Genomic DNA, 17281 nt, shown 5'->3' on the forward strand with positions numbered 1-17281 from the left:
AATTTGCTTGAGCTGAGTTTTCCTGGCTCGTTTTATAGAAACTTTAATTGACGTCCCTTCACATCATCAATTCATCACTTCCTCCACTCAGGCTGCTGTCATCCAACATTTGCTGATAATTTAGATTTTTCTAGAAGATATCAAATAATCCATCCTACAATCCTCCAGACTACAGACTACAGTTGTGTGCAAAAGTTGATGAACATTTCACGAGAGTTAGCTTTTATAGAAGAGAGGTGAAAGTTTTTATTTGTCACATGCACGTTACAGTACAGTGAAATTCTTTTCTTCATATATCCCGAGTTGTTAGAAAGCTGAGTCACCGTGACACAAGCCAGATAACACACTTTCGCTGAGGCCGTGCCTTAAAGCATTATTTTTTATCATGTTCTACATATTTTTCAGATTATTTGTAAAAGTAAGAAATAGAGAAATAGACTATTGCACCTTTAAAATACTGTAGCCATAGTTATTTATGGATGTGACATAAATCTGTACCGCTGTTCTCTTTACGTCTAATGACATTTTCAAGTTTGTTTTGCCCTTTCCAGATCTGTGAAAAAAAGAATGACTATCTTTAGGTTTTAAAGCTTTTAGAGTTATTTTGCTCATTCTCTGAACAATTTCAGGACAGTTTAAATCCTTAAAAGAGATGCAAACCTTTGATCTCGCTAATAATGAAAACTGCTGACTTAGACTCAGTTGCTGTGATATTTACAGTGCCTTGCATAAGCAGTTGACCCCGTGGCATTTTAAGGACATTTTGTAGTGTTAAAACCTGGACTTGTCATGAGACTACACAAAATAGCACATAATATTAGTTGCTTCTCTAGCTATCTTCCCCAGTCACTGACTTTTGGTGGATGTTCTTCTCCAGGCAAGTCACACTTGCGCCATATTCTTTCTATTTTTTTAAATAATGGATTTTATGTCTCTCTGTGGGATATTCAAAGTTTGGGATATTTTATTTAGAATCAAACCCTGATTGACGGCTTTTCCAGAACTTTGAATTTATGATGTTGTGTGTTTCGGTTCTCTAACAAACTTTATATTAAAATCCACCAGAATTAATTAAGGGGTTTCACAGCAATGGGGTGAATACTTATGCAATCACTTTTAAATGTTTGTTTTTTTATTTGTAATTTTGCAACTATATTGTTTTTTTTTCCACAATTAAATATTATGAGGTTTTAAAATTCCTAAAAGAGTGAGCAAAACAAATCTGATAAAACCTAAACAGAATACTTACAAAAAAAAAAAATTCATAAAACTGGAAAAGGCAAAACAAACCACAAAGTCATTAGAGATAAGTGGAATAATGCTTTTAGACTCCGGAGAAGTGTTAGGATCCATATGGAGTGTTTTATTAGACAGTATCCAAAATAATACACAAAACACCATATATATATCAAACTCAATCAGGGATAAGCCAAGAGCGTCAATCAGACAGGAAATAGCAAAGTCAAAAAACAGGCAAAGCAGAAACAGGATAACAAATGCTCAGAAATTACACACCAGATGTAGACCTCACATAAACCTGTGTGTGTGTGTGTGTGTATGTGGTGTGTATGTGGTGTATGGTGTGTGCTCTTATAGCCAATGAACCAGAAGTGCATGCTGAAACAGGAAGAGAGTGTTATCCTGGGTGGCTCTCACAGTCAGAACAAAACATTGCTATCTAGCTAGCACACACTTTAAAGAAAAAAAAAAAAAAAAAATTATACCATTTTTATTACTTATGAGGGAACTAAGGGAACTGTTTTTTCTGTAAAAACTAATTCGCCTTAAATGTTATTTCATCATTTTGAAGCTAAGGCTATGTACACTATTGCATTCTAGGCTGTGTATCAGTGTTTCGTGTTTAAATGATGATAGATGATTCAGCTACTTCTCTTTATCTTCTAGATATATCTTGATTACACTGGAGCTCTTCAGCAGATGTATAGCCTGACTGGAGGAAGTGGTGAGTTGAGGAGGTTTGTGTAGCTGTGTAGATGTAGAGGGGATAGGGGGCAATCTACCTTTAAAGAAAGAAAGAAACTATAAAAGCACATCCTGAAGTGTTTTATTCCTATTATACCACAGCAGTTTCCCAATTAAAAACTATTAAATTATATATTAATCAATAATATATTAATATTATATAAATATCTGCTGACGATCATGTGATAAGATATTCTAATTAATAGTAACTGATTCATTTACAAATTTAAATACCATTGTATAACCCTATTTATGTGTTGGTGCGGATAGTAGCAAAATACACACACAGACACACACACACACAGACACTCACACACACACACACACACACACACACACACACACACTCACACAGCCACTAACTATAGAATTATAGAATTATTAACCAACAGCAAGCAAGAGCATCACACACATAACCACAACCACCCACCCACACACACACACACACGCACACACACACACACACACACGCACACAGATAGATAGATAGACAGATAGATAGATAGATAAATGGTACTTTATTGATCCCCAACCAGAAATGTAATAAACCGGAGAGTATAAATAGATAAACTAATCTGAGTGAAACATCAGAATCAGAATCAGAAACAGATCGATGAGAGGACAGGGGTGGAGACAGGACCAACACACCGTCCCTTATGTATGGCTGTATACGGAATATATCTCTCAAGTTTCATCCAAATCCATGCAAACAAACAATCATGAGTTACAGCTCTTTGAGTAAATTAACTGCTAGAATTGATTCATATGTAGCAGCCATATTGTGTATAAATCTCAACATGCTTTTGACAATCATTGAGTTTCAGACTCTGATGAATACTTAGACCCCAAATTTGTGACGTTATGCCAAAAATTCTAGGACTGGTTCAGAAAAGTAAGTTTTACATATTATAAAAATTAGCTCAGAAGGTGAATGGAGCTAAATGCTTCTAGAGGATTTTTTGTTTGCAGAACCCAAAGAATTACAGCGGGGGAAAAAACAATGTTATGGCCAAAACATTGCGTTATAGCTCCACCATCGGCTTGTCTCACCTGGCTGAGTACCAAGTCATGACAAAGTTTTATGTCTCTATGATTAATGGTTTGGTCTGCGTGATTTGTTTTAGGGAAAAAGAAGAGAAAACTCAAACAAAAACGATAGGATACCAGAACTTTATTCTTGGACCATTAATAACACAAGAGCAGTGTGTACAGAGGAAATTGTGACATGACTTTTTTCTAATGTAGTCATCTTAAGTGGCTAGATAGCTTGTTGCTTTGGAACCTAATGTTGGTGATTAATATTGCTCATAAAAGTAAAGAAAAAAAAAAAAACAACTGGAAGTGCCGCACGAGTTTCCCGTCATTCCCAGAGTTTACATTTGATCATTCATTCATCATAAGTAACCGCTTTACACTGGTCAGGGTTGTAGTGGATCCTGAGCCGATCCCCGGCTCTCTGGCAGGAATACACCTTGGATAGGACACTGATCTGAAATCTGCATCTACATTTTAATGTTAACAAGTTATGCAGTTCACTCAGTTGTGTGTGTACAGTATAACTTACAGTATAAGCACTGCATTAAGCATCAGTAACATCAAAAAGCATCATAATTAATGATTCATAAAGGTTTTGTGATGAGTACACAGCGTCCATTTGCGTCCGTGGATGTGTCTGAGTATTCCTTCTCAGGTGCTGCTTCATTTTGGGTTACTTCACGAACACACAGGCTGGAAAACTTAAGTGTTGTAACACTGAAAAACACACAAACACACATCAATACACTCTCATCTACACCTGCTCAACACATCTTCCTCTCATGCACACACTTCATAAAAGGGATTTTCAGGGATTGTCAAATGTTTTAAAGTCAGAGAACCCTTTACTTGTAAAATAAACTTCTCAAACCTCGTCAGTACAGATTTATTTTATGAACATGATCCAACTAGTCAAATTTTTGTCTCAAATTTTTGTCTATGCCTGGTTAAACATGTACACCAATATCTTGGCTATTTTCCACCAAAAGAAAACCTTTTTATTAAAATTGTCATTACATTGCAGCTGACATTATTTATAAACTTTCTTTTTTTGAATTATCAAGGTTTCAATTAAGCTCTTCAGAACTTCAGTCCAAGTGACTAGAAAAAAACTATAAGAACTCCATAATAAATATAATCTTCTTTCATCTGCTCCCTGTTAGGGGTCGCCACAGCAGATCATTGGTCCGCATATTTGATTTGGCAGAGTTTTTTTTTTTTTTTTTTTAAATAAACACCGGATTCCCTTCCTGACACAACCCTTTCCAATTTTATCTGGGCTTGAGACAGGTGCTGGGACTGGGCTGTCATGTTCAACCCCAGTCGCTGGGGTTGGTTCCCTGGCCAGGACTCGTGCCCAGGCTGCGGTGTTGAGAGCTCCGAGGCCTAACCACTATACATTTAATTTCATTATTTTTGAAGCATCTTTACTCTACAGCATTTCTTTGCATGTACCTGAGACTTTTGCACTGTACTGTATACTGTACTGTATATTTTTTCAGTACAGACTTTGTTATAGATTTTTATTTCATGTACTATATTATGTATTATATTACATAAGAGACACTTTTCAGATAAAAATATAATGTCTATAAAAGTCAAACATAAAAGTCTGCTGGGTTTCATTGGAAAAATTAGAAGCAAGTGCGACAGTCAAAGTGTCCAGAAGAACTGTGGCTGGTTCTGCAAGATGCTAAGTAAAACTTACAGCTAATTTCCTTATAAAACTGCACACACTGCACCTGAAACTAATCTTGTTTTTATTTAAAGCAAAGGTTCCTCACAGAAAATATTGACTTTGTTTCATTTATTACTATTTACTGCTCTTTATAGTATTTTTTTTTAATGTAGGAACATTTAATTTTTATTATTTTTGAAGCATCTTTGCTCTACAGCATTTCTTTGCATGTGCCTAAGACTTTTGCACAGTACTATGTGTAAATATATATATATATATATATATATATATATATATATATATATATATATATATATATATATATATATATATATAGTACTGTGCAAAAGTCTTAGGCACCCTATTTTTTACAAACTTTGTCATAGACTTTTTTTTATGACTTTTTAGATTCCAAAACTTTTTAGATTCCAAATATTAGTTTTCCAGCACAAAATGAAATGTTACAGAAAAATGTTTGTATGTCAGTAAAGAAAGCAGCAGATTCCATAAGAGACACTTTTCAGATAAAAACCTAATGAAGGCTGCTGGGTTTCGCTGCAGAAATAAGAAGCGAGTCGACAGTCAAAGTCTCCAGAAGAACTGTGGCTGCTTCTCAGTAAAACTTACAGCTAATTTCTTTATAAAACTGCACATGTTGTACCTGAGACTACTATTTTTTTTAAAGCAAAGCATTGTCACACCAAATATTGACTTTGTTTCATTTATTACTGTTTACTGCTCATTATAGTATTTTTTAAACGTAGAAACATTTAGTTTCATTATTTTTGAAGGCATCTTTGCTATATATATATATATATATACACACACACACACACACACAATTATAAGAAAAACAAAAATTGTGGATCCCCTGGATCCTCCTTCAAGTGTTTGTAGAGTTAAGAGTTCTTGAAATTGCCTCCTAAAGGTGTTCCTGTTTCCTGTTTTGTTCCTTTTCTGGGATCCTTTTTCATGGAGGAACACTTCTTACAGAGGGACAACCAAAGAACCCTTAGCGGTTCTAGATTTGACCTTTTTTGTCACAGTGTACATGTTGAGGTTTTCTGGTCTTTAAAAAGTCTTAATTTGTCTAAAATCACTTTTTTACAATAAAGACCTTAATGAGTATTAAATCCTTCAACTGTAGGATTTCTATTCTTCTTTCTATTTCTATTCTATGTTACGCTAGTAAGTTAGCATCCATATAGACATGTCAATATGATGAAATTCTACCAAACATTCTACTAAAAGTGGTAAAGGTTCAGACCTGAGTTTGTCAATAACTGACTGAGCACTATAGGTTTTTGAAATTTTGTAGTCGTCCTGCTGCAGAATACATGAATAATTATATTTTTTGTTTGTTTTTTTATGACTTTTATATTGTCACTGCTTTAAATAATTGTGTTTGTGTGTATATATAAACATACATATTAACACAATCTCATCCACTTTCATTTAATTTAGAAATGAACTCAATTTAACATCAGATATCAAATCATGTAATAAAACAGTAATGCATGTGTAATTTGCAGATACTCACATGAAGCCTTTCTGTGAACAGTGCGAGCCTGTCTTTTTCACCTGCAGGATCTCTTGGGGAGGAATATTGCCGAGGTAAAACGTGAAACAGCAGTTCTCCGGCCATTCCAGAGCTAAAGACCTAATAGCTAAAGCTGAGTGAGAGACAGATGAGGTGTTTTCATCAAATAGAAACTAATGATAAAATTAATGTGCATAAAATGTCAAACAAATATTATTCATCCTTCAGATCTTCAGGCAATGAAACACATTTTTATGTAAACCTGCTACTAAGAATAATAAAATCACAATTGATTATTAATTACACTTTTTTCACGTGCAGAACAGGTTTTTATTAGGACAATTGTAATCATTGCTGCTTTACAATATACACAGAGTCACTATTTATCAAGTTTAAGTACTATATAAGTCACTTTGGAGGATAAAAATTACTGATTTTATCTCATCTGTTGCTTTGGACAAAGTATTAGCACCCCTCTACCCCATCCATCAGTGGAACGTAAACCACACAATTTAGTAATAAATGTAGCTGTTAGCAAGCTGTTAGTGTTATTATTGTACCCGCTGTTGTAAGGCTACAGAATCGCACAGAAAGTGTGTAATAAACTCACGCATAGGGTCTGAGTGGAGCGCCAGGATCAGGACGAAGCCCAGGACCAAAAACACACGACTCATCTTCATGCTCTTAGCGGGTGTGTGAAGCTCTGCTCTCTTCTCTCTCTAAGATCAAATTTGCTTGAATTGGATTTAATACTCTTGTTTTATTTAAATGTTTAACTAATGGAAGATTTTTTTCCCACCCAGTGTATGTCTACACACACCTTCTCATCTCACTACATCCTCCACTGAGTCTATACAAGCCACTGAAGCTCTATAATCAAGATTTATCTAGAAGATAGTAATTGATCCATCTATCTTTACTTAAACATTAAACACTGCAGTACAGCCTACAGCAAAAGTTTATGAAACCATCATTTAATGCGGGTTAGCTCTTACAGATGTTGTGTCATTATAACCAGTAACAAACATGGTAAAAACGTAATGTGTAACATGGTAATATTCTGTTGAATATTAGATCTCTTACGTCTAAAGCGCTTATTGTTAATGAAACCATTACTGATCAGGAGTTTAATGTACTGTGTTTAAGAGAAATGTGGATTAAACCAAACGAGTACGTAGCATTAAATGAAGCTAGTCCTCCCGGATACAGTTACATACATCAGCCCTGTCTAACTGGCAGAGGAGGAGATGTCGCAGTCATCTATAATGATAATCTAGCCGTCACACAAAAACCTAGTCATAAATTCAACACATTTGAAGGTCTTTATGCTAATATAACATAAGTAGCCACTAAAAATAAGTCTACCCAGGTGATTCCAGTAATTATTATTTACAGACCCCCAGGGCCATATTCGGAATTCCTATGTGAATTTGCGGATTTCATCTCTAATCTGGTTGTTTCCTTAGACAAAGCATTAATTGTTGGGGACTTTAATATTCATTTTGATAATCCAGATGACCCTCTGAGAACAGCAGTTGTGTCCATTCTTGATTCAGTAGGGGTTAACCAGAATGTAATAGGACCCACTCATAGTGGTGGTCACACGCTTGATTTAATACTAACATTCGGATTAAATATAGAAAATATAAGCTCATTTCCACAGTCTGAAGCTATCTCAGGTCATTACCTCATCTCATTTAAAATGTGTCTTAATCATAATATGTGCACCTTGCCACGTCACCGCATCAAATGTACATTCAAGTCAGCAACTGCACAGAGTTTTATCAGTAATCTCCAAGATTTATCAACCATGATTGGATCACCGTCTGATCCCGTAGAACTTGACCAAGCAACTGAATGCTTAGAATCAACGTTCTGCAACTCGCTAGATAAATTAGCTCCACTTAAAAGAAAAATAATTAGAGAGAAAAAGCTAGCACCCTGGTATAGCAATCACACACGAATCTTAAAACAGATCACTCGAAAACCAGAACGTAAATGGCGTCAAACTAAATCGGTAGTATTTCAAACAGCATGGAAGGAGAGCCTTCTGAGCTATAGAAAAGCTCTTAGTAATGCTAGATCAATGTATCTCTCCACCCTAATTGAAGATAACAAAAATAATCCTAGATTCTTATTTAATACTGTAGCAAAATTAACTAGGAATAAGACCACAATAGAAACACGCACACAATCATTATATAGCAGCGATGACTTCATGAATTTTTTCAATGGTAAAATTGAAAATATCAGGCAAAAAATTCAGACTATTAATTTAAAACCAGACAGTTTTAAAACTAACCCTGTAGATAATAACATAATAATATCAGATCAACAATTACAATGTTTTACTCCCCTTTGAGAGACTGAACTAATTTCATCATCAAAATCATCAACCTGTATACTAGATCCCTTACCTATATATTTCTTCAAACAGATACTTCCAGAAACAATCAAACCTCTTCTAAAGATAATCAGTTCTTCCCTTAGCACTGGCTATGTACCTAAATCTTTTAAACAAGCAGTTATCAAGCCCTCGATTAAAAAAACCTGACCTTGACCCCTGTCAGCTGTCTAACTATAGACCAATATCAAATCTCCCCTTTATTTCCAAGATCATAGAAAAGGTTGTAGCACAGCAGCTATGCTCATACCTACATAGGAATAACATTCATGAAATGTATCAGTCAGGATTTAGGCCTCATCATAGCACAGAGACAGCGCTGGTTAAAGTTGTAAATGACTTACTGCTGGCCTCTGATTAGGGTTGTCTCCTTGCTTGTACTGCTTGACCTTCATGCAGCTTTTGATACCATTGATCTTGTTATTCTCCTTGATAGACTAGAAAATGCTGTTGGTGTTAAGGGCATGGTCCTCTCCTGGCTCAGGTCTTATTGGACTGATTGTTATCAGTTTGTAGATGTAAATGGTGACTTCTCTACACATACTAAGGGAAAGTTTGGTGTCCCGCAAGGCTCTGTTTTAGGCCCACCGCTCTTTTCTTTATATATGCTACCTCTGGGCAAAATTATTTGTATACATGGTATTAGCTCCCACTGTTACGCTGATGACACACAGTTGTATGTTTCAGCCAGATGACAGACACCAGCTTAATAAAGTTGAAGAGTGTGTAAAGGACATTAGAAACTGGATGCTTATTAAATTCTCTTACTTAATTCTGACAAGACAGAAGTACTTATACTAGGACCACATGCAGCTAGAAGTAAGCTTTCTGGTTACATAATAACTCTGGATAGCCTTTCTGTTTCAACATGTGCAGCAGTAAAAGACCTTGGTGTGATTATTGACTCCAGTCTTTCATTTGAAGCTGATATAGATAATATTACTAGAATCACTTTCTTTCATCTCAGAAATATTTCTAAAGTAAGAAATATATTGTCACTACATGATGCAGAAAAATTAGTTCATGCATTTGTTACCTCTAGGTTGGATTATTGTAATGTCTTACTGTCTGGATGTTCCAGTAGATGCATAAACAAGCTCCAGTTAGTCCAGAATGCAACAGAAAGAGTTCTTACTAGAACCAGAAGATATGACCACATCACCCCTATCTTATCCACAATGCAGTGGCTCCCAATCAAATTTAGTATTGATTATAAAATACTACTAATGACCTTTAAAGCACTAAATGATCTCGTGCCACAGTACCCGAGCGACTTTTGGTCCTTTATGATCCACCACACCTACTTAGATCAAAGGGTGCAGGCTATTTGTTGGTACCTTGAATAGTGAGGGCTACAGCTGGGGGTAGATCTTTCCCTTACAAAGCCCCACAGCTATGGAACAGCCTTCCACTTAGTGTTCAGGGCTCAGACACAGTCTCAGTGTTTAAGTCTAGGCTGAAAACATATTTGTTTAGTCAAGCCTTTTGTGAATAGCTTTTTTTCTTAGGTAAAGGAGCAGATCTGGAGGGTTCACAGGCATAGAGTGTTGTGGTGAACTGGGATGTTTGGATGCTGCCGCCCTCCCACTCTCACGTGTTCACTCAGGTTTGTTGAAGGTGGAGTGGCTGGCTGCTTTATGTCCCAGGGTGCCCTCATGTCTGTGTTAGCTTCTGGCTCTCCCTTTTAGTTATGCTGTCATAGCTAGTCTTGCCGGAGTCCCTGCTTGCACTCTGCTTTCCTAACAATCTCTCCCTCTGTCTCCCTCTCTCTCCCTCTTTCTGTCAAGCTACACATGCTGCTCCTGAGATGCCAGTGATCCTGACCCCTTCTGCTCTCCAGACCTGCCTGACCCATCCTGATGCCCTACTTCTGGTTGGAGTCTCATCGGTTGAGATTGCTCGCTGCTGCTGAGGTGGCCCCATATGGACGGCCTGAAGAACTGTTTGGATTGCTGGGGATGGTGCCACCTGAGGGCTGTGGCGATGGCTTGGGGATCACATATGGGGAGCTGTACTGTAATGGCTTGGGACTGTGATTGCTGTGGTGGTTTTGGGGCTGCAGTTGCCACGAGCACCTTCGTACTCAGGACTCCATCACTGGACAGTGGATAGACTTTAACCAACTGGACTTCTCGCGAAAACTGTGATGAATTTACTGGTTGCACGTTTGCACTATTTGTCCATATAGTACACAATAATAGAAGAGATTTATTTATAATTGCACTATCCATTGCACCCAGATGAGGATGGGTTCCCTTTTAAGTCTGGTTCCTAGTCAAGGTTTCTTCCTCGTATTGTCTCTGAGGCCTCTGGCTTGCTCATTAGGGATAAATTGACATATTTACAGAATATTTTGAATCCATTTATTTCTGTAAAGCTGCTTTGTGACAATGTCCATTGTTAAAAGTGCTATACAAATAAAACTGAATTGAAATTGAATTAAAAAGATGTGTGATTAGAGAGTCCTTTCTGAAAGTGACATACAGTAAATTTCTACTGTTATTAAATTTACTTTTAATGACTTTGCTGTTTGCTCAGCTTTTTCCAGTTCCGAGAAATTTTATTTTATAAAAGCACTGTTTTTAGGTTTTGTTAGAGAAGTGTTGTTCAATCCTTGAGGAATTTCAAGATTATTTAAAATCATTAGAGGCCTTAATAAGGCACATTTAAATAAATTACAGCATGTCTACAGAGAGTTTGACAGGATGGTGCACTGTGTAGCATTGCTGCCTCACAGTTCCACGGTCCATGCTTTGATCCTGAGCTCGGTGACTGTGCAGAGTTTCACAAGTTCCGCCTGTGGTTTCCTCCCATTTCACAAAAAATGACAGTAGATGCCCTGGCTACAATAAACTGCTCTCTCAAGTGTGAATGTGTGTGTATGTATATGTGTATCGCCTAGTAAGGTAGCATACATATAGACATGTCGGTATGGTAATCTTCTGCCAAAAATTCTACTAAATGTGGTAAAGATTCAGACCTGTGTTTGTCAATAACCTCTGTTTTCGTATATTTCTTGTCACTTTTCTTCCTGCTGTAGAATATACATAAATAGATCATATCCAGAAAGATGTTTTCAAGTGTTTTCATGACTTTATATTATCGCTACACTCACTGTTTTAAATTACTTCATAAATTACAGTTTATCTATACTGCATAGCATTTTCCCCCTAATCTGGTCACCTAGACCTTAATAACTACTAAATTTTCCAACATTTTAATGGACATGTTTTAAGTTTTCTATTCTTCCCTGATGTTGTGCTACTAAGCTAGCATACATCAATCCACACACATTATGAATATTACTACTTAGTATAATAGCTATCTTTTTTTTTCATATAAAGCATAATGGATATAAAATTGTATATAGTATAAAAACTGAGAACTTTAATAAAATCAGATCTGATCCTGGATCTGTCCTTTCACACTTTATCAGAATCAGCAGTGTGTCTGTGAAACTGATCAATATCTGCATTTTGTTATGCTCTGCCCTTTTCCTGTGTGTGGGTGTGTGTGTTTGTGTTTCCATCTGTTTTATATTCTGTCCAGGTCCTGCTACGTTCACTTCCAGGGTCCTTTCACATCATCTGTTGGGGATGAGGACATCTGCATGTGCGCTGATGTCATCATCCCCAACGGTATAAAGGGCGCCACCAGAGGGAACACTGGCAGCTTAGTGCTCAGCTGTTGTGAGATTGATTTTGATTGTGATAGAGACTTCTGTATGGCCCTTTTCTTGCTTTTGATTTTTGATATTAGCTTTTCTCCTCTGGTTTTGGTTGACTGTTTCCTAAATAGTGTCACATTTGTAAAAGCAGTTCACTCATTGGTGCATTTATAACTTTTATTTGAATCTGCACTATAATAAGCGCCAGTAGCATCAATAAACCGTAATAAATGACTGATAAAAAGTGATTCAGTTTTTAAATGGGCAAAGCTTGAAGATTATTAGGTGGTGTGTGTGGAGTGTGGCGTAGGTGTAACAGTTTCACTGACAGGTGTATCACTTTCATTGACAGTGATGTTACGAGCACACAGCTTGGAGAACCGAGGCGTAGTAACTCTGAAACAAACAAACACACATCAATAAACACACATCAATACAATTTCTTTTCTTGTCTCATTTAGAAATTAACTGGATTTAATGTCACTTTTTTATATTAAATCACACAATAAAACAGTATTCTATGTGAGTATATGCGATACTCACACAAAGCCTTGCTGTGAACAGCGTGAGTCCGTCTTTTGAACCTCCAGGATTTTGTCAGAAGGAATTTTGCCATTGAAAAAGTTGAAACAGCACGAGGCGGGCTGATTAAGGCTCAAAGCTGACCAAGAGAGACAGACAAGCACTTTTAGTTAAATAAAAACTCACAAAAAATAAATGTGCATGGAACATTATTCAAAATTTCATCCTTAATTTCTTCAGTTAATGAAACACTTTTTGAAGTATTATTATTATTATTATTATTATTATTATTATTATTATTATTATTATTATTATTATTATTATCTTGTATGTATTGTGTATAATTCTATCTTTACAGAAAAGCCAAACTGTATGTTATATTTCACACATTCAGGAGCCCCTGAAATGATGTCTTTTTTTTTTATTATTATCACATGTGCACCTCCTGTTCAGCGGATACTATTGTGTGCTCACTAGATACTGTCTCATGCACATGTACTGTATGTAACCCTAAAACAATAACCATAGTATTATTTTATCTCTGATCTTTTTACAGTCTACCTCACTATACATGCCCTTTTCTTGTAAGCTCTTAAGCTACTGTCCTCGAGTTTTGTTGATTTGTTTACTGAGCCTGTTAATGTCATTGTGTATATCAGATACTGTGCATTTTACTGTGTATTCTATGTATATTTCTTTATCACTAATCACTTTACTAAGCTGCTTTTAAGGACTGTCATCAATGGAATTTCGTTGTACAAGCTACAATAACAATAAAGTATCTTATTGTCATGATTATGACTTATTTTATTGTCATGATATTGTAATGATTTTGGCGCTTGACTACATTTCCCATTAGCCACTGCACCCCATTCGAGAATGTCACATGACCACCTGCACCTGTGTCACATTTTTGTTAATGAGCACTAGTATTTAAGTTACATCTTGCACTACATACTTTGTCTAGCTCTTGTCTTGTGTTGCCATCGTATGGTTTACATTCCTTAGTCCTTGTATTTCTTTCTGCTCGAGTTCATAGTTCATGTTCTGTGTGACTGAGTGGTCGATTGTATTGCGCCAAAACAAGTTGTCACAATTCATAGGGGGTGAATGCAGATGTAGGATTGTCTTTATTGAATAAAATTACCAAGCCAACAAACAAATTAACCGGGGTCACAATGAGCAAAACAAAAGCTAGGGAAAAAAAAACAAGAACACAACAAGAGGCATAGAAAACAGTACGAGCTGACTACTCACAGTCAAGCAAACACACTCTCTTGTCTCTGATCTGTGATTGTGTGATTCAGTGTCTGTGCTTTAATAATCTCTCTCTCTCTCTCTCTCTCTCTCTCTCTCTCTGCTCAGATTGTTTGTTATAGTAGCTACTGTGCTTGGAGGAGTTGTAGATTCGTGCCATGCTGTAGATATAGAACCCTAACTTTGGTTCAAGGACCAACTGAGTGACCAGCAATGCTGCTGTACACACACTCATTGTACCGGATGTTAAATAGTGTTTGTGCAGCTATTTGGTGCAGACACAACAGCGTTCAGTTGTGCATGAGATAATATCTGGTGTGCACGCAATAGTATCTAATGTACATTCAAAAATGACCTGAAAAAATTACACCGTGTTCTTTCAGGGGCTGATTATTTTTCCACATGTAGGGCGTGTAGGTTTCATTTTCAGATTTTCTCACACGAATCATTTTTTCATGTGTGATCATAGATTACTCAGATAATAACACATGGAAAAAGCATTTGATCATGTGAAATGTGTGTGATCTTTCTGTAAGGGAAATGCTGATTCTAACTAATTCTGAGTCTTGTTTTATTAACTTTAACTGTAATCATTATTGCTTTACAGTATATACTCTGAGTAGTCACGCTATCAAGTCCAACTCCTATAAAGTCACTCTGTAGGTGAACAATCACTGGCTGTAGCTCATCTGTTGCTTTGTCACAAAATATTGGCACCCCAGGACACCTTCTATCAATGTAAAAAGACCACCATAGGAGCAGGAGCACCACTGAGCAGATATGATATGAGTGCTGGTTTATTCTCAGTACAGCATTGACACTGGCATGGTTTTGTGTGTGTGTGTGTGTGTGTGTGTGTGTGTGTGGCCACTTTATTAGGAGCTTAACATAATATTCACATCAAACATCAGAATTGGGGAAAAATGTGATCTCACTGACTTTGACCATGGCATGGTTGTTGGTACCAGATATGCTGATTTGAGTATTTTTCAAAAACTGTTGATCCCCTGGGATTTTCACACACAACTATCTCTAGAGTTTACAGAGGATGGTGCAAAAAATATAAAACATCCAGTTAGCTACAGCCCTGCAGGCTGGAAATGTCTTATTGATGAGCGAGGTCAGTGGAGGAGAATGGAATATATACTGCATATTCTATATACATAGAAGTTATAAAGATTATTTCATGACCTCTGCATTATTGAGCACGCATTAAAGAAATACCTACCAGCCAAAATTCTTAGTAAAGTATATGAAATGAACCTGAGACTACTGAAGAATTTTTAAAGGCAAAGGGTTTTCATGTCAAATATTGTTTTTTTTTTTTTTTTTTATGATGGTTTAGTCTGTCACTGTTTGCTGCCCTTTACAGAAGATTTTTTTTGTAGAAAAAAATTTCATTATTCTTAAGGCATCGTTGCTTTACAGTATTTTTTTCCATGTGCCTAAGACGTTTGCACAGTGCTGTATATTAGGGATGTAACCGAACTCAGAGTATATTATCCAGATTGAACAGATAATGCACGTTAAACAAATACGAATAGAGATTATGAATAGTATGCATGTTATTTAATTTTTATTTGAGACTAGATCCCATGGAAAGGAACAAAAGAATCATGTGAGCCTCAAACATGCTTGAGCATAAAGCTTGCGGGTTCATTAATGTGAAATTGCAGTGGTCCCTGGTCAGGGTCATGGGGGTTTAAATTAGGCTTTGCGTTTAGAGTGATGTTTATGTTGTATATTTATGTGTCCTGTGATGGACTAGAGTCTCACCAGGGTGAATTCTCCTGCCATCCACCTAGTGGTTCTGGATATGCTCCTGACACCCTGACTAGGATAAAGTGTTTACTGAAGATGATGATGATGAGGATGATGATGGTGATGATTTTGGTTATATGTTTAGATTTTAGGATAAAGTACCTACTAAATTTCTTCGAAAATATCACAGCAGGTACAAACAAAAATGATAATGTATGAGATAATGTACACTTTGGTGACAGTTGCACCATTTCTACCTCGAGTACATTTGGATAGAGCAGATAATGTGTTCTAAACAGATACAAAGAGGCCTATATTTTTATTATTTTTTCCTCAAAACTGGGCTGAAATTCAAAAAAGAAAGATGCTTTTATTTATAGAGCCACTGTTCCACAAAGCTCACTCAGACCGCACACTGTGCACACAGCAGCATATCTCTGCTAGGATCTCCAAAAAAAATAATAATTACAAAAAATATATTAACTTGTGCATTCTTTGTGCATGTAACATTCTCTATCATTATTCAATTGAAAATCTTCCTGAAAAATCATACAGGCATTATAAGGAAAAACAGCAGCTTTGTAATTGATTCTGACAGACTCTGATTCTGTATACAGATATGAAAATTTTGAGTACTGTACAGACATAGATACAGATAGTGGCATTGCATTACGCCCCTAAAATAATAACTTATATATGTATTTGATTGTACAAAAACATATGTAATAAACTCACGCATAGCGTCTGAGTAGAGTTCCATGATCAGGACGAAGCCCAGGACCAAATACACACGACTCATCTTCATGTTCTCAGCAGGTTTGTGAAGCTCTGATCTCTTCTATCTCTAACATCAGATTAGTTGGGGTCTGGTTTTATCGTCTCATTTTATTTACCTAAAGTCAGACCCCCAACCCCCCCAACCCCCCCTCCTAAACTCACCACATCCTCCACCTAGACTGAACGAACATCTGCTGAAGATCTATAATCATGATTTGTCTAAAAGTTAGTAACTGGCCCATCTATTATCATTTAAACATCAAACACTGCTATACAGAGTACAGTGCAAAAGTTTGCATACGCTTAACTTTGAAATGATGAAACTAACATTTAACACAAGTTACTTTTACAGATATTCGCTCACTATCACCAGTAACAAAAAAAAGGTGTGTGTTGAGAGCAATTTTTAGTTCAGAATGTGATATAAATCTGTAGTTTTGTTCCACTTACCTCTAATGACTTTAATGTTTGTTTTGCTTTTTCCAGCTTTGTGAAAAATTATTTTAAAAAATATTGTCTTTTGGTGTTGTTAGCACTGTTTTCCTCACTCTTTAAATGCCTGTTTTCCTCACCTTTAAATGCCTTAAATTTATTTATACAAACAAATGACCTACAGCATGTTAACAGGGAGTACTGCAGGTGGCCCATTAAAATATT

General features: G+C 36.3%; 1 protein-coding gene across 1 annotated transcript; it reads right to left on the reverse strand.

The window, feature by feature from the left end:
* Positions 1 to 12513: 12513 nt before the first annotated feature.
* On the reverse strand, positions 12514 to 16697 carry LOC128318562 (C-C motif chemokine 14-like). Its single transcript, XM_053235225.1, has 3 exons — positions 16583 to 16697; positions 12851 to 12968; positions 12514 to 12703 (listed from the first exon to the last, which is right to left on the reverse strand). The coding sequence occupies exons 1-3, from the start codon at positions 16650 to 16652 to the stop codon at positions 12589 to 12591; spliced, it is 303 nt and encodes a 100-aa protein (XP_053091200.1). The 5' UTR covers positions 16653 to 16697; the 3' UTR covers positions 12514 to 12588.
* Positions 16698 to 17281: the final 584 nt, after the last annotated feature.

The sequence above is a fragment of the Pangasianodon hypophthalmus genome, chromosome 7, assembly GCF_027358585.1.
Source record: "Pangasianodon hypophthalmus isolate fPanHyp1 chromosome 7, fPanHyp1.pri, whole genome shotgun sequence".
In the NCBI taxonomy this organism is placed as follows: Eukaryota; Metazoa; Chordata; class Actinopteri; order Siluriformes; family Pangasiidae; genus Pangasianodon; species Pangasianodon hypophthalmus.